A 26,307-nucleotide genomic window follows, 5' to 3' on the forward strand; every position below is an offset into this window, starting at 1 on the left:
ATTGATGATGTGTCCCTCTTATCAACAAGCATAAGGAGTTGACCTTGTTTATAATGAAAAACAAACCCACTTTTGTAAAGTGGAGGGAGGGAGGGCATTCGTTAGGATCGGTTTTTAAAAAGGAAAAGAGAGTGAAAAATCACTTAAAATCAGAAAGTCAAGGCGCATTTGGATTTAAAAGAAACCGACAAATGCAGTGATATATTTTAAACAATTACGTAGCGCCCCTACTCAAAAATAGGGTTTACGACTTGACCTGTCTTGAGGAACAATCTAATCTGGCTTGATTCCTGTTATCTGTCTCTTCAGCATTTTTACGTATATAGGCGTGCATACAGACAATACAGCCACCAGCATTTGAAAGTTTTGGATGTTTTAGAGGGTACAGAAGAAGCGATCTTAACACTTCAAATCAAGGTTTAACAACTAATTGCAGGGTTTCTGCAATGGGTGATGCACTTGATCTTTCTCCCACGGACACGCCGGAGTCGCCTGGTTCTCCCTACACCATGTCGCCCTCCGACTCTCCCAGGCGCAATGGCTTAATATACGAGCCTTCAGGCAAGCATTTGAAATCTGTTTCTATTCGTTTTTTCAGAAATTGTATCTCGTGTTTTCTTGTTTGTGTTTTGGGGGAAATCACATTTAGGATAACTGCATAATAGCTTGCTCAATGTGCACGCGAGAGTGTGTGGAAGTCGTAAGACACAGTTGATGTTTATTCTTGAAAATTACATGTACTGATATTTTAGTATTTAGGGTATGATTACACGGTGGCTAACGGGGTTGGGTAGATCTGTTTTCTTCTTTTGCTTTAAGATGTTATCCAATAGTGAAATTGGAATGGTGGCACTTGATTTTGTTTGGGTGATTTTGCTTATTTTTTGAAATTTATAAACCCTAACTGGTCTTGTAGCGTTTTGGAGGACGGGGGGATTGTGTGATGTTGAATTGATGTATTTGCTTCTGCTTTTGTTGAAATATGTCGTAATTGTGTAGTTGCTGGATCACATTTACGGTATTGATGTGATTAATTTGAGTTGCAATAATGGTAGGGAAGTTTAGATACAATGAGGCAAACGGGTTCGTAGTGCCATTTGTAGATTTGTTTGATTGAGAGCGAGTAGTGTGCAGCGTTGAATGTTGAGATCATAGTATTGACTCTATTGACAATCAGACTTGACCAAAACAAGCTGCCAAAATTTGATGCAGCGCGAAAGTTTAAAATGGCCAAAACTTAAAAATCACCCCAATTAACTTTAAATTACTTCATGCTGCATCACCTTTTTATACTACAGGTGCTGCAAGTAGAATTTAATACGTTTAAACAGGGATACCTGATGGCTTACTTTCTGATATATTTTGTTTTATTTCTTTTTAAGATTTCTATTATCGATTGGAAAGTGTCCTTTAGAATCACTGGGATTGTTGACAGGGGAGATGGGGAGTTTTTTACTTTCCTGTCTCTTGTCATGCTCACATTCTTTGTGTAAGTTGGTTGCTTGAAGACAATCCTTTTGATACAGAATGATGGTTTGGAAGTTGAGTTTCTAAGACACTTTCTTGCCATGCTCATTTTTTGATGAAAATTCACTGTTCTGATTCAGCACTTTTAATATGGACAGGACAATGCGATTTGTAAAGTTACCATCTGTATGATACTAATCAATTACATATAAATCAATCTTTTCTTGTGTGTTGTTTGTGTGGTTTCAAAAATGGCACATTGATGCAAGGTCCTAGGGTGACTAAGGGACAACACAACCGCAAATTCAACAATGCTATTATCAAAAGGCAATAGAACAATGAGAGGGTGCAAATAACAATTCTCTCTCTGTAGACAAGGATAATATAAGAGCAAACAGAACACCATGCTAGAACTGTAATGCAAATTCGTATTCTGCTCAACAACCATGCCAACTTGGTACAGCATTGGTGTATTTGGGATATTTCATAGAAGCGATACATATAGTAGAGTTGACATTCTTGGACCTGTGGCATAGAGTAAAGGTAGCTAGGATATCATGGTTTGACCACACATTTGTGGGAAGATATGTAAGTTTGTAGCAAAGGTGACATGTGCATGGAGTATTAATCTTATGTTTGAGACAATTATACCGCTAGATTTTCTAGGAACCACCTGGCCTTACTTGAGAAGTAATGGTTTTTATATGTGACTATTCTATGTCACAATAAAATCTATTATAGCTCCAATTTTCCAAAAATTGTATCTCAGGTTCTTTTGCTTGTGTTTTGTGGAAAATCACATTTAAGATAACTGCATAATAATCTGCTCAATGTGCACACTAGAGTGTGTGAAAGTCATAAAACACAGTTGATGTTTGTCCTTGAAAATCTGATGTAATTATATTAGGATTTAGGGTATGATTACATGGTGGCCAATAGGGTCTAGTAGTTCTGTTATATTCTTTTGCTTAAGAGACAATCCAAGATTGTAATTGTAAGGGCAGAACTTGATTTTTTATTTTCTTTTGAAATCAATAAACCTTAAATGGTCTTGTAGCATTTTGGAGGACAGAGGGGGGATTTTGTGACGTGGAATTGATGTATTTGCTTCAGCATTTGCTGAAATATGTTGTAATTGAATAACTGTTGGATCACAGTTGCAGTTTTGATTTGATTTGCCCGAGTTGCAATTATGGCAGAGAAGTTTAGATGCAATGAGGCAAACGGGTTCCTAGCCCGATTTGTAGATTCATTTGATTGCGAGTGAGTAGTATGCAGCGTTGCTGTTGAGATCATAGTATTGGATCTATTGACAATCAGACTTGGCTGTAACAAGCTGCCAAAATATGATGCAGCTCAAAAGTTTAAAATGGCCATGGCCCAATAAAATCACCTCAATTAACTATAGATTACTTCACGCTACATCACATTTAATCTTGCAGGTGCTACAAGCAGAATTTTATATGTTAAAAGTTAAAACATGGATTCCTGGCTTACTTTCTGAATTTTATTTGTTTTCTTTCTCTTTAAGTTTTCTATAATCGACTGGCAAGTGTCCTTTAGAATCACTGGGATGGTTGACTGGGCAGACGAGGAGTTTTCTTGAGATTCCCATCTCTTGTCACACACACATTCTCTGTGTAAATTGGTTGTTCCAAAACAATCCTTTTGATACAGCATGTGGTTTGGGACTTCCTGAATTTCTAAGACACTTCTTGTCATGCTCATTCCTTTGATGAAAATTGGCTGTTCTGTTTCAGCCCTTGTAGTATGGATAAGACAATAAGATTTGTAAAGTCACTATTATCTATGTTAAAAATCAACTGACCTATAAATCAATCTTTCCTTGTGTGTTGTTTGCGTGGTCTGAAAAATGGCACATTGATGCAAGGTCCTAGGGTGACTAAGGGACAACCCACCCATATTGATTCAACAGTGCTATCAGCAAAAGCCAATAGAAAAATGAGAGAGTGCAAATAACAATTTTCAGTCTGTAGACAAGGACACTATAAGAGCAAGTAGAACACCATGCTAGAACTGTAATGCAAATTTGTATTGTGCTCAACAGCCATGCTAACTTGGGACAAAATTGGTGTTTTTGGGAAATTTCATGGAGGAGATGCACATGGTAGAGTTGACATTCTTGGACCTGTGGCATAGGATAAAGTTAGCTACGATATCACTGTTTGACCGCACATTTTTGGGAATATGACCACACATTTTTGGGAAGACATGTAAGCTTGTGGCGAAGGTGACACATGCATGGAGTATTAATCTTATGTTTGAGATAATTATACTGCTAGATTCTGTAGAAACCACCTGGCCTTTGAGAAATAATGGCTTTTTATTTGTGACTAGTTGCAAAAGATGATGTGGAAAAGTTCTTAACTTGGGCTTTAGGGATCTTAGGAATCTCCTATGTGTTTGACCTCTATGTTATTAGGTATATCCAAAATTTAGTTACCCGGCTTGGACAAGTTGAGTGCTAGGTCTAGGTGTTTTTTTGGTGGTCTATTCTAGCACATCTTAGATCTCCTAGGTAAATTACAGGTATAGCTAAAATGTCAAACAAAAACTAAAATGAGTCCTAAAATTGCAAACACTCCTTAAAACCCTTCAAATCTCAAATCTTATATTCATTTCTTTGGTTATTGGTAAGCGTTGAAGGAATGTGAAGGAATTTTTGATACAATATAATATATTTAATTAAGGACGTTCATTAAAACAAAATTTTTAAAAGCATTGTAATTTTTTTAAAAATAAATTTATTTCATTGCCTCCTATTTTGTGAAAAGGTTGTTTCTTCTTGATATGTGAATGTGGACATAGGGGTCTATCTGCTCTGTTTAAATGAGCAAACTTGCTAAAGATCAATTGGTTCCAGTGATGCAGAATTGGCAGACAAAGAGTACAACCTTGAAAACTAAAACGTACAATGCCTAAATCAACCTAGTGTTTGATACAAATAATGATCACCCATTTGAGCTTTCCATAGAGTTTTCATTTAAAAAAATTCACTGTCTATTATTCAATTCCTTAGTAGAAAGTAAACGACTTTTTTGGTATCCTTCACTTTATCATGCCTTGCTTTTGAAAGAAAATTCCCATTGCTATTGATTAGGGTATGAAATAACTCAATGGGTCCACAATGATCCCCCTTTAGCACCCATGAGTATCCTTGCAATGTTTGTTGAATAGACAACCTCTTCCATGGTGAATTTTTTGCTTACATTTCTTTATTTGGTTTGAATGAATGAGTGAATGATTTTAATGATGTCCACAAAGTGATTAGTCTACAACCTTAACTTACCGCTACATTCCTTTCAATGTCTGATCTCTTGCTATGTGTCTTGACTAGAAAGCTTGCAATTTGGGTCATCTTATTGTGCATGTTTTCATCGTCAAGATGATTTTGTATATCTTCATACTCTATGCATTCTATGAGAAAGTGCCATTCTGTCTCAATTGTGCCCACCCTATAGAAAATGCAAGTTCTCTCTTCCCATAGCTCTTTGGGCCTCATCCACCTACCCATCTTGCACTTGAGATGATGCGAACCCGTTCTTAATTGTGCTACTAGTAACTTTGCTTTCCCTATAATGGCTGCTCCTAGATATGCATTCTTTCTATGTTCTCGAGTTCGGTTAAATTCTTTGATGCAATAAGCCTTTTTTTGAGCAACGTGATTAGCCTACATGGCAGTTCGAAGCTTTTCTATGAAAAACTTTTTTTATTTCCTCATTGGCATTAGGACGCTCATGCAACTTGATGTTCCACTTGCTCAACCACTTATTTCTATTATGGCACTTTTGTTTTGTTTCATCCAAGTTTTCTTCATACGGTTAAAGGCTCTTTCGTCAAAATTTTGGGCTAGTGTTGTTTACCCATGCTTTCAACCTTCTTTAAATAGCTTATTAATCGGGTTATTAATGATGCCTCCATTAGAAAAGTGCCTACTTTTGCTATATGATTTCATATGGTTCTGCGTACGTTGAGATTGCTTGTGACTAGGTGTTTATGAATTCTCTCTAAGTGTCTCCATCCACATTATGACATGCCACCTCTTTAAACTTTATAATTATAAAAGACAGCCAGTGTAACCAGCAAATCAAAAAGAGTTTTCTTGATTTTCCAATCCCAAAGTTCTGCTTTTCTACACCTATTTTGGAGTAGATATGATGCTTGCAATCCTCCTTGTATCTTTTTTTCTCTACAAGTCTCCCAACTGAGCTTACTGTGGAAGTCAATCCCAAGATATTTGTATTCTTTCATCATTTTCAGTGTCTACTTTCCAGAAGAAAGGTAATTTGTTTTCCTTTCCTTATAAATAGAAATTCACGACTTTAGTTTCAGTAATGTTCACCTTATTCCTACCTCTCGACAGAAATTTTCCAAGGCCCTTAAATGATCTCTTAATCCATGAATTGTTTTTGATATTAAGATAAGATTTTAGCATTGAAAGTAGCATCACCACATATCTTGCTGTTTGGAATCCTTCTCCATTTGTTTTGTTTAACCAACTTTCTAATTTATCAATTTACAAACCAAACAAAGTAAGGGATAAAGGGCATCCTTGCTTAACACAAATGTCACTACCAAAACATTTCAACATTCTTTCACTAGGTATGATTTTGGCTCTAACTCTCTTATATAGGTACTCCTGCCCTATACACATCAGGGATACCTAATTTTTGCATTCTATTCCGTAGCTTCTCTTTGTACCATGTCAAAGGTTCTCGAAGTCCACAATATAGCACCCTGGATGCTCCATATTTTCTCTATCAAATGCCAAAGGCTGATGGAATGATCAATGGTGGGATGTCTTGGCTTAAAACCAGTTTGCCCTCTTGTTCTTTTTCCTTCAGCTTCTACTCAACTGCTGAGTCTACATCACATCGTGCTCTATAAAAGTTTGCCAAGAAGGGGCTTGACCATATTAGTGCTATAGTTAGATGGGTTATTGATGTCTCCATTTTTAAAAGAGGAATAACTACACGAGTTGTCCAATATACTGGAAAATCATTTCGAATGACACTACTGAAGGTTCCTTAATGTAAGGGGCAAGAAGCTTAACTCCCCATTTCAAAAATTCAGCTTGAAGCTCATCAACGTCAATGTCTTACCACTTGCTAATTTCGTTATTCCTTGTTTGATATCAACCACCTTGAAGAACTCCATTGATGTGTTCACTATGGTAGGAGAGTTCTTTTCGTGTATAATCTCATAAAGTAACTTGCACATTCTAGTAATTGAGCATCTGTAATATTGTTCCCAGTTTGTTTTCTCCTATGCTATAGTTTCTTCCAAAAATCTTTGGGATTGTGTTTTTCAAAAGAGAGTAACAGCTTTCTTGCATGTGCATAACTGCTTTTTTTCATGGATTAATTTTGCACACTTCTTGTTTTCTTTGCTCAAATCTTTCCCTCTTATAGATCTCTCGGTTGCCTTACAGTCTTCATCACACCACAGATTTGTCGGAAAAGTATTTGCAGCTCCCTCTTTCTACTGCAAGATCTTTTACATGCACTTTATGCCTTGTGTATTATAGGAATCACAAATTACTATGATCATGACCATTCTTCTTACTGACACTTTAATTTGCAAAGATATTATTTATTTCATTTCTTTTGCATGTGGAGATTTTATTGTGTGGGCTATTTGTAGCAAAGTCCATCTTAACAAAGTGAGGCGTGTGAATTGATTTCATCTCTGTTGGGCATTCCTCAGTGTCAAACAACAGCACTCTAGATGTAAGATTTTGAGAGCAAATAACTTAAATCTACCACACTCTGACCATTATAGGTTTTGGAAGTTGTACCTTCTGAAGTTGGTCAGCCTCTCATGCCATTGCAAATAGTGATGCCAAATAAACTACACATCTCCGTTGATTCTGTCCCAAAATGCGATGCACCCATTACCATCTTGGGAAGCTATTTTTTCAAGACTGACCACCGCCTTTTTCCAACAAAAAATGATAATTTTTCCCTTTTCATCACTACTCAGCTGTTGCTGTCTTTGCATTGAAGTCCCTATTAGCATTGTTTATCCTAAAGTGTTGAATAGAGATATATTTTTTTTAATGATGCTTCTTTCTCATAGAACAGTTTTTTGGAGCAAAGTAACAAGCTATTAGCTTGGAAATTATCTGATTTCTTGTTATTTGCAACTAAATGTATTGTTTATTTGAGTCCTCTTTTTCAAATTTTATGATACCATACCACTTCTCATTTATAAGCATTGTGACTCCACCATGTCCTTTACCTGTCTCATTCCCTTTGTTTGAAACTGAAAATTTCTTGTAACCTTCTTCAATATTTGGAACCTTGCAACCATTATGCTCACGTGTTTCAGCAAGATTATTTGCCCTCTTTTCACCACTACTCAGCTGTAAAGATTGGTTATTAGCTGTCCTTGCATTGAAGTCCCATGTTAGCATTATGTTTCTTAAATTGTTGAATAGAGAGATATCTTTTTTAGTGATGCCCTTCTTTTGTTGTACTTAGACTTTTTGGAGCAAAGTAACAAGCAGCCAACTTGAAATTTATCTCAATTATTGTTATTTGCAGCTAAATGTATTGTTTATTTGGGGCTTCCTTTTCAAATTTTAGGATATCGTACAACTTCTCATTTATAAGCATTGTGACTCTATTAAGTCCTTTGCATGTCTCATTCCAATAGTTACACCACCCTGGGGGATGGGGGGACGGCAGAACGGAGGGACAAGTTTCCGAGACGGGGGGACAGAGGGGCCTCAATTTGGGGACAGTGGGGGGACGGTGGGGGGACGGTGGCAGGGGATAGGAAGGGGTGTGTATATATATCTATGGTACTTTAAATGCTAGTTATGAAAAGATGTATTAGAATATAAGATATAAAGATGTAAAAGAGTAAATACTTGAACATTGGATGGAATTGGAACATCGAACATTGAACATAAATAGTTGAATCGGTAAATAGTCAACATCAGGACATCCCCCATCCTTGGCGGAGGTGGCAGAATTTGGTGGTGCCACTAGGGACGGGGGGACGGAGTCCCCAAGTCCCCAGTGTGTCCAAGTCTCTGGGACGTGGGGCAAAAAGAGGGGGGACGTGTCTCCGTGTTACTATGCTCATTCCCTTTGTTCGAATTTGAGAAGTTCTTGTAATCTTCAAAAATTTCTGGACCTTGCAACCATCATGCTCATGTGTCCCAGTGTGTCCAAGTCTTTGGGCCATGGGGCAAAAAGAGGGGGGATGCATCTCCGTGTTACTATGCTCATTCCCTTTGTTCGAATTTGAGAAGTTCTTGTAACCTTCAAATTTCTGGACCTTGCAACCATCATGCTCATGTGTTTCAATTGGAGTGTTCATGTGTTTCAACAAGAGTGGTAATATCTTTCTCCTCTGCTATGGGTCCCACCCCAAGACCTCTTCTCCACAGATAACTTACGTATTTCCAGCTTACTGCACTTGAGCAATCTGCTGGATCCCTTATTTCCTATTTAATATTGGAGAAATGCTCACTAATTTGAGCTTTCTAATTCTTCAACCATGCCCAGTTTCTTGCTGCCTTTTTTCCCCCTTTCCTTCTGTTCCTCTTGTTGAGCAAAAGTCAAATTTTCATCCAGGTAGAAATTTGTACCTATTAGTAGTCTTCTATTTCTAAGGATCATATTATTACACTCTAGGATTCTTTCTCTTGTGTCTATCTCTCCCTCCCATCCTCTTACCAATCCTATTTGCTTGCTGAAAATTCCCTGTCCATGCTAGTTCATCTCTAAGAAAGTTCCTTTTTAGAATGTCAACTTTCTCTTTTTTCCCTAAGTTTTTGAATCTTTTGATGATGAAATTTGAAAGATCCTCATTTTTATCTTTGTTTTTATTTGTTACTTCAATATTACGGGAAGCTTCTATTTTCTTGGAGAGTGCTAGCTATTTTGGTTCAGTGTTCAGTTTGTGCCTTTGTTTTGAGGCATTAGAGTGTTTCTCTACAAATTTGGGTGGATGTGTAGAAAATAATTAAAATATTAATCTGTTAATATTTGTTTGTCAAAAGTGTAATACGTAGAACTTATTATTACTTATTAATTTATTTAAAGGTGTTTATGTTAAGTGACTTTAAGGCTCAAAAGAGAATTATGAAATAAAGTCACTTTAAAAGTTGAAGGTTTATTATTTCAAGTGAATCTACAATATATTATTCTAGAAAGTTTCCTTTGGTTATAAAAGAGGTTGAAGGGACTCATATGAGTCATTCCAGATTGTTCATTTTTGATGAAACCCTTTGCGGGAGTTTGAGTTTTTGTTTAGTTTGTCAACATTGGGATGGAAATTCTTATGATGAAGGTTGTTTCTGGTAGTGAAAGTTCTGCACTAGCCGATTTGTAGGTGAGGTCATTTAGATTTGATGCATATGCAGAATATATTTTTGTTAGTAGATTTTTGCTAAAATATTGTGTATTCTCATTCACAGCAATTCCCAGATTTGCAAATTTACAAACTTATTTAAACTTTGTAGGCAAAGAATGAAATTGAAGGGAAATGTTATTTATCAGCTGTTAGTCATTTTGTACAAATTCTCCATGCCTACTTGATAAGGTGTAGTTAAATGGGACTTTTCTAGCTGTATTTTTCTCAGTAGACTTGGAGACATTTTTTGTAATACCAGATATCTCTGCTAGTCGTAAGTTTGACAAAGATAGGCAATTTCACATATGATATGGTAAAAAGATAGAAGATTTAACATGCTGATTTTGGAGCATATACTCTTTTGAAATCACTAAAGAAGTGAGAGGTGGGGATTTCTTGAATTAGGCACAACACTATAGCAAAGCACAGTTCTTAATCACAAGTGGTGCATAAATCAAATGAAACTAGCTAGCTCTGATACTCTCAAAGATGAGTTGTGGGTAATTGAGAAATAGACATTGCTGGTCTTCAAAGGGGATTTAACAATATTTTAAGATAATGGAATAATATATCGCAGTTGTGAGACTTTAAAACTCTATCAAACCGTAACACCACCACCATATACAAGATCAATTAGTGTCCATTTGTGGTTTTATCATTTAAGGATTGATATATAGCAATGCCCATGGGTATAAACAAGAAAATTCACAACATGTTAATATGTTTTGAGGGGTTGAAGTTAGATGTGACTTCAAATTTGATGCTAGCTTGAGTCATTTTGTATTAGTCTAAGAGTGGGATGTGATACATGTTGAATGAATTATCTTATTAGAGCTTACAATAATGCTTTTTGCTTGCTTATTGGTCATAATAGGAGCTAAATTCCTTCAAAGGTTGACTACCTTGCTGCAAGGGTAAACATGGAGTCTAAAGAGAATTGTGAATGGTCAATCAAAATTGCTCACCTCTATTTAACATTCATCACCAATGTAACATGATTAGTGACAATAGTCATGTTCTTGAATTGGAAATGTGCAATGTGATACATATAATTTCCTTTGCGATCATATTATGTCATAACTTCTTGTGTAGGATAAGTTATAATTGATCTTAATATGAGGGAATGATTATAGGGTGAACGATGATATTATTTCACCTAAAACAAGTTGAAGACATTTTTAGGCCAACTATTTAACAAATGCCTACTCAACATAATGGAGGGAAAATCAAAAAAATATAATAAAATGGTTTGATATTTGGGGTAGTTATTATGCTAAAAATATGGCTTCTTCAGGTTTGATCTCCCTTGCATCCTCCAAGGTTCTACCATTTATTGCCTTAATGAAAGTAATTCTTTTGACATATCTCTGGTCTTTAGTTTGGGAATAATTTTTTCATATTTAGACCACCTTAACTGCATCGTGTCTCTAGAGCTTTGTTTCTAATATATTTCCTCCCTTAGTTTAATCTCCCACAACTTTGAAATTAGGAAACTTTTTCAACATAAATCTCTTGATTTGTTTTAACCTCCATTACCTTATCATTTATGGAAGCTCTTTGATTTTGATTTTTTTCTCAAAAAATATTATTAAAAGACCTTATATCCTTTTCTTATTACAACATTTAAAAATAAGATATGTATTTTTCCAATTGGAACATATTTGAACCCCTAGTTCTTAGCACATTTTTTACCAACAACTTTCCAATAATTCTAGCAAAGATGCTTTTTGTCTACATAAACTGAAACTTAATGAGACAATTTCAGGATTTCGCATCCTTAATATGTAGCGATTGGGGATAACTACTTGATTTTAAGATAGGTAGTACATGACAACCTATTTGGTATTTTTGTAAAATAGGAAAGACAAATCTACAATTGTTCTAGATGAAGGTGCTCCTCTTAGAACATAAAAATGTTGTAACTATTTATAAAAAAACTTTAAGTCTAATTGGGATTATGTTGTATGTGTTACTATTTTTTTTTTGATAGGTAATCGTCTGACGCCTAGATTATTTATTATTCATTTTTATTATTATTGTTAGATTAATTATTATTATGTGTTAATCTCGAGCAGATTTAAACCCAAGACCTCCCTGATGAGAGGCTGACAATTTACTGATGCGTTGTAGGCTCTTGCCTGTTGTATGTGTTACTATTGCTTTTTCACTAGCTAATAAAAAAATGGTAAAGCTACCACAAAAAACAAAACAATCTCCTTGTAGATTGTCCATTACCCCTAAATGGCCCATTAATAGAAGCCAAGGTTAGAAAAATAACTTTGTACTTTACATAAGTGCTGGTTCACATTGGAATTAATTACCTCCACCTTGGTAATAGAATGGTCATAAAGTCCCCAGATTGTTGGGAGACCTAATTGTGACTGCAAAAGGACATTTCCATTTTTATCATTTTAAACCAAATCTAAAACATCAAAGATAATAAACCTTGTTTCAAATCTCAGTCTTTTGCAAACTTACTTATTGTTTCCCTAACATATCTTGTTCGGGGCATTAATGCCATAAACTTTCCACAAAAAGACCTTCATTGTGCTCGGCAAGGGGGGGGGGTTGATTTGCCCTCATCGGGCTTAGATTAACCAATGTAACATAGGGACTTGCAACCCCCTCCCAAACCTCAAAGTTCCCATCCTCGAGATGTCCTCACACCTTGTACTTGAGTATCCACCATTTCACAACCTTCCTGCCGTTGGGATGGGTACTTGAATTTCTATTTGAATTTTGGTCTTTGAATGTTACTATTGGGCATGTAACATATTACCATGTTGAATGTTGAATGCTTCTAGTTCATGTTACAATTTTGCCATATTCAAGTCTTTTAATACGTCATAACTAGCATTTTAAGTTCTATATGTATACTATCCACCACCCCTTTTTGCCCCACCATCCCCTAGCTGTCCCCTCATTGTCTCAAAAATGAGGCCCACTTTCTCCCTGTTGTCTTTTGTAATCTAGAGAATGACGACACTAAGGTTGATTACAATATTTCTTGTACTAATTTGTGCGTTTGTACAAAATAGTGAGAAGAGTCTAATTGAGAAACTCTTATGAGGTGAAGCGAAGTCTATATTGCAATACAATTGATACTTGGAGTAGGGGTGACTTGGGGGATGCATTAAAATGTGTAATAAACAAAGTAACAAGAATCGGAATTGGATCGGAATCGGCAAGGCCGAATCAAATCGTGAATCGGCCATGAATCGGAATCGAATCGGCCATGAATCGGAAAATTTAAAAAACCCTTGAAATTTAGTGAGTAACTTATTTCATAAACCCTTTATCGCTGATTCGATTCACCGATTCACAAAAAATCGTTTGGCTTGAATCGAATCGCCGAATCGCGTGAATCGCATGAATCGCCGTGATTCTTGGAACTATGGTAATAAATGAAAGCAAATTTAAACATGATAAGAGTGCAGATAACAATACTCTTTTCTATAGGCTATAAGAAAAAAGAGGAATCGAATATTGAGTTAGAATGGTAATACGAGTATCTATTATGCAATTTGTATATTAACATTTGAGAGGATTAAGGTGTGTTGCAAGTTTGTCTACTACATGGCTTCACAAATAGTAAAAATAATACAATTATATAGAAGTGTAGAAGATAAACGTACAACTCTTCTTATATTAAGAAATACATCAACTTTCCTGTGATGATTCAAATTTTCAAATTCTCATCTTTGTTATTTTCTCAAATCTCTATGGAATAATGGAATAGAATAGGGATGAGGATGTCAGAATTGTGCAACATGGAACATAGTAGTTGAGACTTATGATTTGGAAAGGTGTTCTTGGGAAGGTCTTAAATCTTTTAGTGAAGATGATGCCATTGTAAATTGAGATGATTAAAATGTGAGATTGTCTTAGGTCAGACATGGATAATATTTGTAATACAGAGTTGGTTTGTGAGGCATTGCTTTTGTTAAAGTTTATTAATCTTTGAATAGGGTTTGAGGTATGATGCCTATGATATGAATTGTTATTATACTCCTTATGGTGGTTATGTATACTAAAATGCAATACCATCCTTCTCAAGTATGGTGATTATGTATAGGCATTAATTTTTAATCTATTAACATCATGATCTAATCACCGTATGATTTGAATGTTCAAGCTGGCCTCTTGATGTTGGATTGCAATGAGAATTTTATTCCAACGTGATTTGCTTTCAATTGCACTATCAATGCTTATATTGTTGTCTCATGGTTTGCTGAAGGAGTAACGTACATGGTAGCTGACTTGGTATAGACAATGGGTGACTCGCACCCAAAATCTGTATGGCTTACCTATTAGGTTAACATTTGATAGTGGATTTGGAGTATGGCATTTTGAAGATGGAGTCCACTACACCCCTCACTGTCTCTGCTTAAGTTTAAGGCAACACAACTATCGATGAAGTGCTTAAGTTTGAGGTTGAGGGCAAGGCAACTCTCTATTGATGAAGACCTTTAGTGGTGAGCAATGTCCAATTGCTTGACTACTTGAGGAAACCTATTAACAGTAAGGAGGTTAGCTATAGATCCATTGCCTTGACCAATAGGAAAGGATTTTGACCATAGAACTATACGGCCATATCCAACAAAAATATGGCCCTTGATCATGTTTGAATTCTCTACAAAGGATAATTTCTGACATGATTTATTCCCATAACAACACTTTGTTAATCCAATTATGCACTGCTTGTTGTGCTTGCGTTGCTAACGTAGACCATTGCCATAGTCTCACAGCTAATGTGGTAATCCCCACCTTGTAGTATGGGGTCAACTTTATGTTTGTTTAAATTTAGGGAGTCCTTGCTGGTTCTATGTTGAATAAATGCTAATCCAATCCCATTCTTCTTTGGGATTTTTTCTGATTTCGGAGAATCACCTTATAGGCAAGGCATACCCTTTGTCAAATCCTTGCTCTTGATGAGACCACTCTTCTTTCTATGCTTGTTAGTTAACCTATTCAAAACAGAAACTTTTAAGTGTTTAAGCTTGCTATTTTTATGATCTTTGTTGGTCCCTCATACTGTAACAAGCACAATTGTCCAACAGGAAGTAACAACTAGTTCACAAAGAATTTCCAAAAAGAAATGCTTGAAAGAGAAGGCGTTTAATTCTACTGACAAAGATAATCATTTTTAACAATTGATTTAAATCTAAATCACCTCATTAAAGAAATCTGATCTACGTCTATAACTAACATCATTTAAGAAAGTACAAGGGAGGGAGGAAACATACTCCTACTTAGCATCCAAAAAGTGCATTTAGTGTTCTCTGTTTTAATCAGCAATATAGGGGGAAAAGATATCGCTGGGGCATTTATTCGCCCAACCATGGATCGTAACTTGATCCTCCTTTGCTCACTTCCCACTCGAAGTTGGCCTGGCCATCTGCAAGGGATGGAATATGATTATGACAAGTTGTGTGATCTGTTGTAAGACCCTACAATCATAGTCGACAACACCTTATATCTACTGCTATCTTGGTTGACTCCTGACCAGGACTGTATCCGGTATCGTAAAACTAACAAGCACCAGCACATTGGTAGTACACCTTGGCCAAGGATTTATTCTACATGTTTATCACGGTGCCCAGTTCCCACTTTATCTGACTTGCACCCCTAGATACACGCTAGGTTAATCGTAAGCTTGAGAGATACAAAAGTTATTCTACTTTGTTCTTCATATGATCTGACACACTTGTCTTGCAATTGGACGACATTTTATCTTGGTTCTTATGCTACTTGCTATGGATAGATTTGAGCCAATTATGTGTACGTGATCCACTCAGCATGGAACTGCACAATGCCACCTTTCAAGCCCACTTTCTCCTTAGGGTCTTCATTGGTCCTAAGGAACACGTGCTGGAGCTGCTTCCTCACATTGTGCCGGTTCATGCTAAATGGCTCAGTGAGAAGATCCATTCTCATAAAGTTGTTCCTTCACAGCAGTTTTGAGAAATTTTCACATAGTTGTAAATATAATTGTTCACTGTGTTCTTTCACCTCATTTTTCTATAAGGTTACCAGTATTATTAGCATTCAATTGTGATGTAGGTTTAGTGACTAACAGCTGTAGGATGTGGCTTATTGAACGACAGAAGGTTTTGTTTAGTTCCAATCTCCCTTATCAATTATTCCCTACTGTTTTATCATAATTTATAAATAACATTGACTGGATGTCTGCTATTATTTCCTTTAGTTTACAAGACTGATACTGTTTCTATGTCCCAGAATTTGCACAAACGGTAATGCCAACTTGTCATTCAAGTTATTGGCAGAGAAACTTCCTACTGTTATGACAGAGCATAGTAATGAGGCATTAAGAATCATTCCCGTTCTTTCTTGCATATAAGCTCATTCTCCTTTATGAATCATTCAACGTGAATTTTTCCAGATAAAAAGATTTACAAGAATAACAAAAGACCATTTCTTATTTAGTTTTCTTTCAACTGGTTATCTTTTTAACAAAGAACTTTCAGCTACATGAAGGATTACCGAATAAGGAAAATTCATTTCTTAATTTCTTTACAGCATTTAATCTTGCAACTAAAAGCTCTTTCAGATATAAGCTATGAATTCTTTAAGCTATACAAGGCTATGTGCTCAAAAGGCTCTTTTGTTGGCCGAAATTCTGAGCTATTTGCTTCTTTACAATTTTATATTGAAAGATTACAAATTCTTCACATTGAAAGAGGGGGAAATATTTCCTTGTTCTTTCCAAACATGAAAGGTAGAGAAACTCAATAGACTTAATGTGCCTACAATTCTGCTTGGTTTTCTTTCTGTCAAATGTGTAGAAGTGGGGTCATCTCCATGACTTTTCTCAACTTCCTACTGAGCTTTCAAGAGATGGCATCCCTTGAAGACGTGAATGGCTTGAATACCCTTTAGCATGTTGTTTTTGGCCATTTGATATCCCTTCAAGACGTGAATGGTTTGAATAACCTTCAATATTTTCTTTGCCATTTGATAATTTAAAACTAAAGTTCATCCCACTAAATAACAATCTGACCAAAGAGCGTGTTTAGCGACTACTAAATGTAGATAGCTCCATATTTAAAATGTTTTGAAAATCAATAGATCACTTGTTATTATAAATTTATAATAAATTAAGTGTTTTGATGTAATGAAACCCCTTATTAATAAGAATATATAGGTTTAAACTTTATATATTTATTCTCAATATTATTATGTGTAAATATGCATGCACTTATATGTAATTTATTACAAACCATGCTACCATGTTCATTTATTTTACGCATATATAAATGCATATTCATGTGTATTCCTATACTAAGAATATACATATATACCTATATAGCATCGTTTTGATAAGATTATTATGAAATATTTTTAAGGAACGTTGACACAAAATCATCATCAAAATTACCAGGATAAAGACACTCCCATCTAACGACTCCAAAGCTATTCAGAATCAAATGAAAGACATCAGTGAACTCATCCCTACAATATCCAATGGCTACGGGGCAACATGTATGCACCCCTCCCCTTGTTTTTACTCTTAAATACTTTAGATTCCCTCTATGAGAAGGTGCATTTTTGTGGCATCGTAGATAGTGCCATTCCATGTGATCCTTATAGGGACTTAGGCCATTACAGGTGGCGTTTATTAGGTTTAGTCAGTACTGAAAAGTCTTCTGTAATTCAATCATTCATTGACCATAACCATATTACTCTTAGCTTTTTGATGTTTAGCTTTTAAGGTGAAGTGGAGTTGCTTTAAAGCAACTCAAATTGGATGTTTAGCAACGACTTAAGTTTTTAGTCTTTAAATAGGATAATTATGAGTTTGTGAGGTTGTATAAAGCAAGAGTGACTTTATGTGTTTTAAAGCCAAAGAAAGCAAGGAAAGTTTCTTTCCTTTCTTGCTAAGTAAAGCAGCTGGGTTCTATATATGTAAAGTTATTTTGCTAACTCTATTGTATTCTGGAAGAGAAAAGTTTGCTGTTAGGCTGAATAGAAGATCCAACAGTTGAAGATTTTTCCTTAAGTTGGGGTTTCCTCGGTATATCTGTGTTATTGTTTGCTTTAGTTAATTAACCCAGAGTATTAATTGTTATAAATGAGATAGAGCTTCTTTTTGTGAATTATTTGTGCAACTGATCTTTAATTGGGTTATAAGAAATGAACATGGTAGAAGAGGTCTAAACACTGAATACAAAGCCAAGATCTATGAAACAGATTATATAATTTTTTTTTCTCTAGTTTCTTTAATGGCTATGTCAACCACTGATCGATTAAAGATAGATTGTAGGGTGGCTATGGTGATCATCCTTTGGCATGGGGTTTGCATGTTGCAGATCCAAGGAGCAAGGATGAATTGTGTGGAGATTAAGGAAGAGATTATTAAGATAATATCTTATACTTTCTATAATAGTCAACTACTTGTCTGTAGTCCGTCTTTTAGTCTAGATAGGAATGTTTCCTATCCCGTCTCTTTTTTCTTCAGTCCAGATAGGAATGTTTCCTATCCTGTCTCTAGTTTTGTTTCTAATTCTGTCTTTAGTCTACGTTGTTTCTTTTAGAAACAACGTCCTTGTAATTCTTTATAAGGAACACATTTGTTCCTCTGTTAATAAATGAATCATCTGGAAATCCATTAATCTGCCAACTCTTCTTGAATCTTGTAACATGGTATCAGAGCTATTACTTAAATTTTTTTGAAAAAATTTAAAATTTCTTCGTGAAATTATTTGTTTAAATTTTTTCAAAATTTTTTCTGTTGAATTTCTCTAAAACCCGCTTAGGGTTTTCGGCCTAGAGAAATTCCCGAACTCGGGTCTGCCTGTGTTTGTTCAGCACACTCTAGCCCCATTCGTCCATGCACATCGATCCTTGAAGAAAAATCTGCTATTTTTTATCAAGAAATCTGAAGTTTTTTCAAGCTTTTTTTCAGCTAGGGCCGTTTTTTTTCGAAACCCTAATTTATAGGGTCGAAAAAATATTTTGTTTGCAAATTCTTGATGGGTTTTTCAAGAGCTCAACTGGGTTGTCGTCCGTTTTTTTTGGGTGCCTCGATTTTTGTGCCTCGATTTTTGAGCCAGCGGATCCAAAAAACGATAGAAGATTCCTTCTGGGTTTTTCGAGCTCTCTTTTGGGTCATTCTCTGATTCTTCTGGGTCTTTCGTATTTTTGCTTCAAAAAACGTGCCTTCACAGATTTTCACAGTTTTTCATTGAAAAACGTGCCATGGCATCTCTGACAAATATTATGCTCGAACATAATTCCAAATTCAATGGTCGCAATTATGGAACCTGGAAGCAGCGCATCATCGCAATCTTCGAATATCGAAACACCGATCAACTTGTTCTGGGTGTTACGCAGCGTCCGACTTCTCCGGGTCCTGATCAAGGCGAAGCTGCATTTTTCGCCTTTTGAATTTGTTTCTGTTTTTAATGGGTTTGTTGATTTTCTCCTCAAAAATCATTTCAAGTTGTTTGTAATACGCAAGGTTGCGTGAGATTCTGGGTTTGTTCATTTTTTCCTCAAAAATCATTTCAAGTTGTCTGTAATACGCAAGGTTGTGTGAGATTCTGGGTTTGTTGATTTTCTCCTCAAAAATCATTTCAAGTTGTCTGTAATACGCAAAGTTGCGTGAGATTCTGGGTTTTACCGTTTTTTCCACAAAAACGAAGTTTTGTAATTGCAACCTATTTTGAGTCATAGCAATCTTCTGACAAAGCTTCTTGGTTTCAGCATTCTGTAGATCCAGGGAGGGTCTCAGTTATCACAGAATGTTCCAACATCCGTACGTTGACCATTAAGGGAGGGTATTAAGATAATATCTTATACTTTCTATAATAGTCAACTACTTGTCTGTAGTTCGTCTTTTAGTCTAGATAGGAATGTTTCCTATCCCGTCTCTTTTTTCTTCAGTCCAGATAGGAATGTTTCCTATCCTGTCTCTAGTTTTGTTTCTAATTCCGTCTTCAGTCTACGTTGTTTCTTTTAGAAACAACGTCCTTGTAATTCTTTATAAGGAACACATTTGTTCCTCTGTTAATAAATGAATCATCCGGAAATCCGTTAATCTGCCAACTCTTCTTGAATCTTGTAACAGAGATTTCCTCTATATGTTGAGAGGAAGAGATTTCCTGGAGACATCGAAGAAGTGATTTCTTAGAGGAAGAGAGTTCCTTGATATATTAGAGGAAGAGATTTCCTAGATATATTTTGTGGAAGATATTTCCAAGAGAGGAAGAGATTTCCTAGATATCTTGTGAATAAGAGAAGCTAGGGAAGATGGAGAAAGAAAAATTTCAGGAAGGGAAGCGGAGGCAATTATTCTTGTGCATAGAAATTGCTATAGTTTGAGCTGTGAATTTTTCAGATTCTTTTGAAGGCAGTTTTAAGCACAAGTTTTTGTGCACACATTTAGTGAGAGTTGTTTTCTTAGCAAAGAGAGGAGTGTGAGGATGAAATTATTTTTGTATAACTATTGTGGCAATCTTGTAGTCTCTCTTAAAGCTGAATAGAAGATACAATTGCTGGTTTTCTTCATCAGAGATTGAGTGGAGAATTGGATAGTGAAACTCTAGTACTTTCCTATGGACAAACAAATAGCAGATACACTAACAAGGCTTTGTTGAAGATTATATTTTTTATTCTTCAGGGATAAGCTGGGTGTTGTGTATAACACCTTCCTCGCTAAGAGGGAGTGTTGGCTTTTTGTTGTTTAGCTCGGAAGGTGGAGTGGAGTTGCTTACTCGAATTGGATGTCTAGCAACAACTTTAGTTTTTATTCTTTAAATAGGATAATTATGAGTTTGTGAGGTTGCATAAAGCAAGAGTGATTTTATGTGTTTTAAAGCCTAAGAATGCAAGGAAAGTTTCTTTCCTTGCTTGCAAAGTAAAGCAACTGGGCTCTATATATGTAAAGTTGCTGTAGCAAACTCTATTGTATTTTGGAAGAGAAAGTTTGCTGTTAGGCTGAATAGAAGATCCAACAATTGAAGGTTTTTCCCCACATTGGGGTTTCCTGGGTATATCTGTGTTTTTGTCTATCTCTGATTTGCTTTTGTTATTTTGCTTGCGCTATTTGCTTCTATTAATTAACCTAGAGTATTAATTGTTATAAATCAGACAAAGCTTCTTTCTGTGAATTTATTGTGCAATTGATTTGTAATTGGGTTATAAGAAATTAACAATTACCCTCACCTTTTCCTAGTGATATCTTCCCCCCCTTCTTCTTCAGAGGCCAAGTTAATCTTGCATCCATTTCCAAAACAAAAATAGTCAGTCCGAAACCTTGGTATTTTAACATTAGCAATTATGCATAAATTCTAGATAAACAATTACATCTATTTTAGACATGAATAAAATTCATCATGACATTTCATATATGCTATCAATCTTATGCATCATGAAACATGAATAGAAGTAGTTATTATCTAGGGCATCATTTAGTTTAAAAAAAAACGTTTCTAACATCTGAAACCATCTAGGGCATAAACTAAAGAAAACCATGGCTGACATATACCAGTAACCGTCTAGGGCATCGATCCACATAAGCCATAGTTTTAAAGAAATCAGATACTGCTTTGGGCATCAACATAACCAAAGTATCAAAATATGACTGATCTGAAGGGATGTGACACATATTGTGAAGTAGCGAGATTCCCTTGTGAATTTGACCGTGTTGGGCTTCGGTGTGTGTATCTAATAGTGTGGGTGTCTTTTCTATACCCATCTTTACACTGAAAGCTTCTCTTTTTATGTTTGAAATTTACATTATAAAATAGGACTATTCTAATCAACCCTTGTTGTCTAATTCACCCCATTTGACCCTTATTGTTACAAAGCATTGGGATAAGTACAAATAAGGGAAATTAAAAAGCAGTTAATGTGAAGAGGAAAAGATGGTATTAAAAATTAATAGCTGGTTGATAAAAACAATCAAGGATAAATTATTAACAAAGCAAAATCCCATACGATGTTGTTAGTGAAATGTGCATCATATGAAAATTTATCTGAATCAATATCTTGACTATTTCTGTAGATCATTTGTTTGTATATTTTCAAAGGGAATGACTGTCACATTTTGTTTTCTTAATAGTCATTTACTTGGATCATTTTAGTATTTATTTTCAAAGAGCATGCACAATTTTAACTTTTTGTCTCTTAACAATATCTGTTTTGTCTTTTCAGAAGATGGGAACAAATCATCATCTTGTATAAGGTTTCTCGTATCAAATGCAGCGGCAGGATCGGTAATTGGAAAGGGTGGTGCAACTGTAAGTGATTTCCAGACACAATCGGGAGCTAGGATCCAGCTATCACGTACTCATGAATATTTCCCTGGTACAACAGATCGGATAGTGTCAGTAACTGGAACAATCAATGAAGTGCTTGTTGCAGCCAATCTTATTCTTGCAAAGCTATTGAATGAGGTAAAGAGTTCAAAAATTCCCAAGTGTTATGTTGATCTTCTATTTGAAGATATTCTTGTTGTGCTCATTTATGAATGTGAGATTTTTTGTATGCCTTCAAATGGGCGTATTTTTGAAATACCTTTTTGGACAGGCTGAGGATACCAATGATGCAGATGAGAAGACAGGTCAAGTTAGACTTATTCTTCCTAATTCTGTATGTGGTGGCATAATTGGCAAGGGAGGAGCAACAATTAAGTATGTCATTTTTCTAGTACTATTAAGATTGTCATGCACAATTTTATTTTTGGAACATGCATGTTCCTAAACGTGAATATAGCTAAAATTTTGCTTTCACAATGCATATTATGTGGTAAATTAGCAATGTATATTCTCAGGTTCAATTATCTTTATCTTTTATTTCTATACTGTAATTGAAATCTATTGTTCATGCATTTAGAATTTCAATATGATGTGCAGAGCTCTAAATGTAGCCAAAAATTTCTTCTCATGAAGATTATTGTGTGTTGAGTTGCTACTTAATCCCCACTTGTGTATATACTATGTACATAGGTTAAATTGTATTATTTGTTAACTTTTGAAGTTAATAGCAACACAGTAAATCTTTGATGTTATTTCAATTAAAACTTGTTATGGATGGTGTACACCGCATTTCAGTTTGTGTAATTTTCTTTCTATATATGCATTAATGCTGCAAATGTGTGTGCATTGTTAGGATACGTATCTTGGACAGTTTTCCACAGCAGTTCTAGTTACGGTGCAACTTTAATGGCTATTAATTATGATTGTAGTCTAAACTGAGTTCCAGTTTTAGATATCTATCAAATAAAAACTAGAGAAGTCCTAAGTGACAGCTGGGTTTAAGGGAAGTCATCTCCAGCTTACCACAATCTTGTTTGATGTTTAACTGAGTGTCATCTAACAGATTTATCATATGACAAAATTAATATTTGACTCTATATTGAGAAAAAATCCTTAGCAACAGTTTGGAAAACCATTAATGATTTCCCTCTCAATTTTTTTAGAAGTTACAGCTCCCTTGAAATGATATTAAATGAATCAAACTAAATTAAATTATTTATTCATATGTTTAACCAGAAATTATAAAGGCTTTGACTAATATTCATTTCATCAAATATGTAATAAATACAAAATATGATTTTTACTTAAGAAATTAACTCGTAGGACTAGCAGATTCCTTACACCACAAACCGTAATTTATCAAGTGCTTTCAACAGATCATAGATGAATTTGCAGAACACATAGATAGATGTAATCTAAAGCAAGATGGTTCCAATCAATTGAAACAAGATTCTCACAGTAATTTCATTCCAACATTTTCAAATGCAAAATTTGAAATTCATTGAAATGCTATCCACTTTCCAGTCAAAGATTCAAAGCTACTTCAGAAACCATCATAAAAGCATGTCATCGTAGTACGCTGAATATCCCATGTCGATCTTATGATTGAATACAGTGTTGTCACATAACCCGAGTTCAAAATAGCATAGATTGACAAGACCTGTCTAAAATTAACTACCCACTGAGAAAAACTACCAAAAAGAAATCCTATGCAATCTAAGCAGGGGACGTGGTGGCTTGACTATTGCTGAGCATCTAACAGAGTGTGATCTAATGGATTTATCTTATGACAAATTTAATATTCGACTCTATATTGAGCACAAATCCTTAGCAACAGTTAAGGTAAACCATTATGATTCTTGCATCTTGGAATTACAAGATAATATGTATCCTCTAATGATTTAGAAATCTAAAAAATTATTGTCTCTCATTGTAACCAGAAAAAAATCTTTTTCATTTCCATTGTAGATCAAAAGACAGATCATCCCCATTTTAAACTGTGAAAATGAAAAATAAATGTCTTTTCATTTCTATTGTGACCAACTGTGATTCTCACCGGCATCACCATTGCCACAACTAAAGCTTTAATTGTGTTTCAACATCCCTGCTTCGCCTTCGCCTTTTCAGACAGAGAAACATTGATTACCAGATTGTGGATCTAGTGGAGAATGACGATAATAAATGGCCAGGTCTGTAAAATATCGTGAATCTCTTATATATTGATGAAATGAATCAACAACCAGATGCACAAACATATGAGCAAGTAATAGCGGAAATTTTTTCCCCCATTTAAAAAAATTAAATTTCAAAAATTTGTGCAAAAATTGGTGCCCCCAAATGGGCATCTGGGTGTCAAACCCAATTAATTTTTACTTAGTTGAAATCCTCATTTTCAAAAAATGGGATTTAAAATGGGAATTAAAACGGGAATTCCAAAAAACAAGTATTTTGAAGGAATTTGGAATTCTTGTTTTGGGGGTCAAATGGGGATATCGGATTCTACTTTTTCTCAATTCCAATTCCGATTGTGCGGACCCAAACAATGGATTAGAACTTTTTTAGAATTTCGAATGCCAATTCCATTGTAATTCCAGCTACCAAATGGGCCCTTAATGATTTCCCTCTGAATTTTTTTAGAATTTATGTTTCCCTTGAAATTATTTTCAGTGAATCAAACTAAATTAAATCATTTATTCATACTTCTAACCAGAAATTAAAAAGGGTTTGACTGATATTCATTTAATCAAATATATAATGAATACAAAATATAATTTTTACTTCAGCAATTAACTCATAGGGCTAACAGATCCCTTACACCATAAACCGTATATTTTCAAGTACTTTTCAACAGATGATAAATGAATTTGCAGAAAACATAGATAGATGTAAATTAAAGCAAGATGGTTTCTAATCAATTCAAACAAGGTTCTCACAGTAATTTCATTCCAGCATTTTCAAATGCACAAACTTGAGTCATTGAAATACTACCCACTTTCCATTCTAAGGTTTAAAGCTACTTTAGAAAACATCATAAAAGCATATCATCATAGTACGTTGAAAAATCCCACGTCGATTTTATGATCGAACACAGTTTTACATAACCAAAAATATTTCTCACGGGATTGAAATTGACCCAAGTTCAAAATAGCATAGATTTAGAACTGTCTAAAATTAACTACCTATTGAGAAAAACTACCAAAAATAAATCCTATGCAATCTAAGCAGGTACCTTGATTATGGTTGAGCAGCTGTACCTGATGCTGTGGATTGAGCCTGCTGTGCTAGTAGAATACATTTTGCCTTCTGCTCCTTATAAAGTTTAACAAACTCTTGGATTGCCTAAATGTTTAGGAAATTTGTTTGAGACATCATTTGTCTCCACCCTTGCTTATTATTGTTGTATGTTGCTACTTGTCATTGCTCTCGCTCTCATTCGTGTTTGAGCTTGCTTCCATTGACATATGTTGTGATTGTTCTTGATTTCTTGCCTGTGCTCGATTCTGTTGGCATCTACGTTGCTCGTTCTTGGTTTTTGGCTTTACGTCTCTCCTGCTTGCAGCCTTCCCGCTCCTCGTTGTGCTTCCTGATATTGCCGTATAGGGAGTGCGGTCTGTTGCATTTTGTTTCCTGCTTGCTCGCACAGGTCTTTGACTTACGGTATTGTTTGCCTTAGTGTGGCTCAGTGTAGTGCTCTCCATCTTTGTTCTCACCTTTCTCGGATTGTGGTTTCTAACTTTTTTGGTGTCTAAGGTTGGGCTCAACTTGCTCCAGCACACCATAGCTTTCTCCTTGTCTAAAGTCATTGGCCTATATGTGTCCACTAATTCCCGCTTGCTTCTCTCTGCTCTGTGCGAGTATTTAGTGGGACTGTGCAGTTGTCTTCGAGCTCTACTTCTCTCTTCTTTGTTGCTTCACCATGGTTGATGGGGACGATGTTCCACCAACCCACCCTTTGTCTCTTACTTGCCAGAGACTCTTTGATTGACTAGTTAAGGAGACTGAAAATGAGCATCTACAAAACACAGTGCAAACTCTCTCAGAGTCTATGATTGAACTCAAATAGTTGATAGAGTCTAGTGCAACACTCATTGGTAGTTTTTCAACAACTTTTGTTATAGAAACAACATTTCTCAAATCTAATTTGGAGAGAGAGAAAAGAGAAAATCATTAG

At 35.4% G+C, this 26,307-nt stretch overlaps 1 protein-coding gene across 1 annotated transcript in view; it reads left to right on the top strand.

Annotated features, from left to right (window-relative positions):
• The first annotated feature begins 349 nt into the window (after positions 1-349).
• Positions 350-26,307, top strand: part of BTR1L (binding to TOMV RNA 1L (long form)) — a 76,087-nt gene continuing 50,129 nt past the window's right edge. The window contains exons 1-3 of the mRNA XM_089827947.1: positions 350-561; positions 22,033-22,274; positions 22,408-22,511. Of these exons, the coding sequence (XP_089684073.1) occupies positions 447-561; positions 22,033-22,274; positions 22,408-22,511 (461 nt within the window). The 5' untranslated portion in view covers positions 350-446. The remainder of the gene's footprint in view (positions 562-22,032; positions 22,275-22,407; positions 22,512-26,307) is intronic.

Source organism: Cupressus sempervirens, chromosome 1 (genome assembly GCF_028749045.1).
Source record: "Cupressus sempervirens isolate cs-2001-9-10 chromosome 1, ASM2874904v1, whole genome shotgun sequence".
NCBI lineage: Eukaryota > Viridiplantae > Streptophyta > Pinopsida > Cupressales > Cupressaceae > Cupressus > Cupressus sempervirens.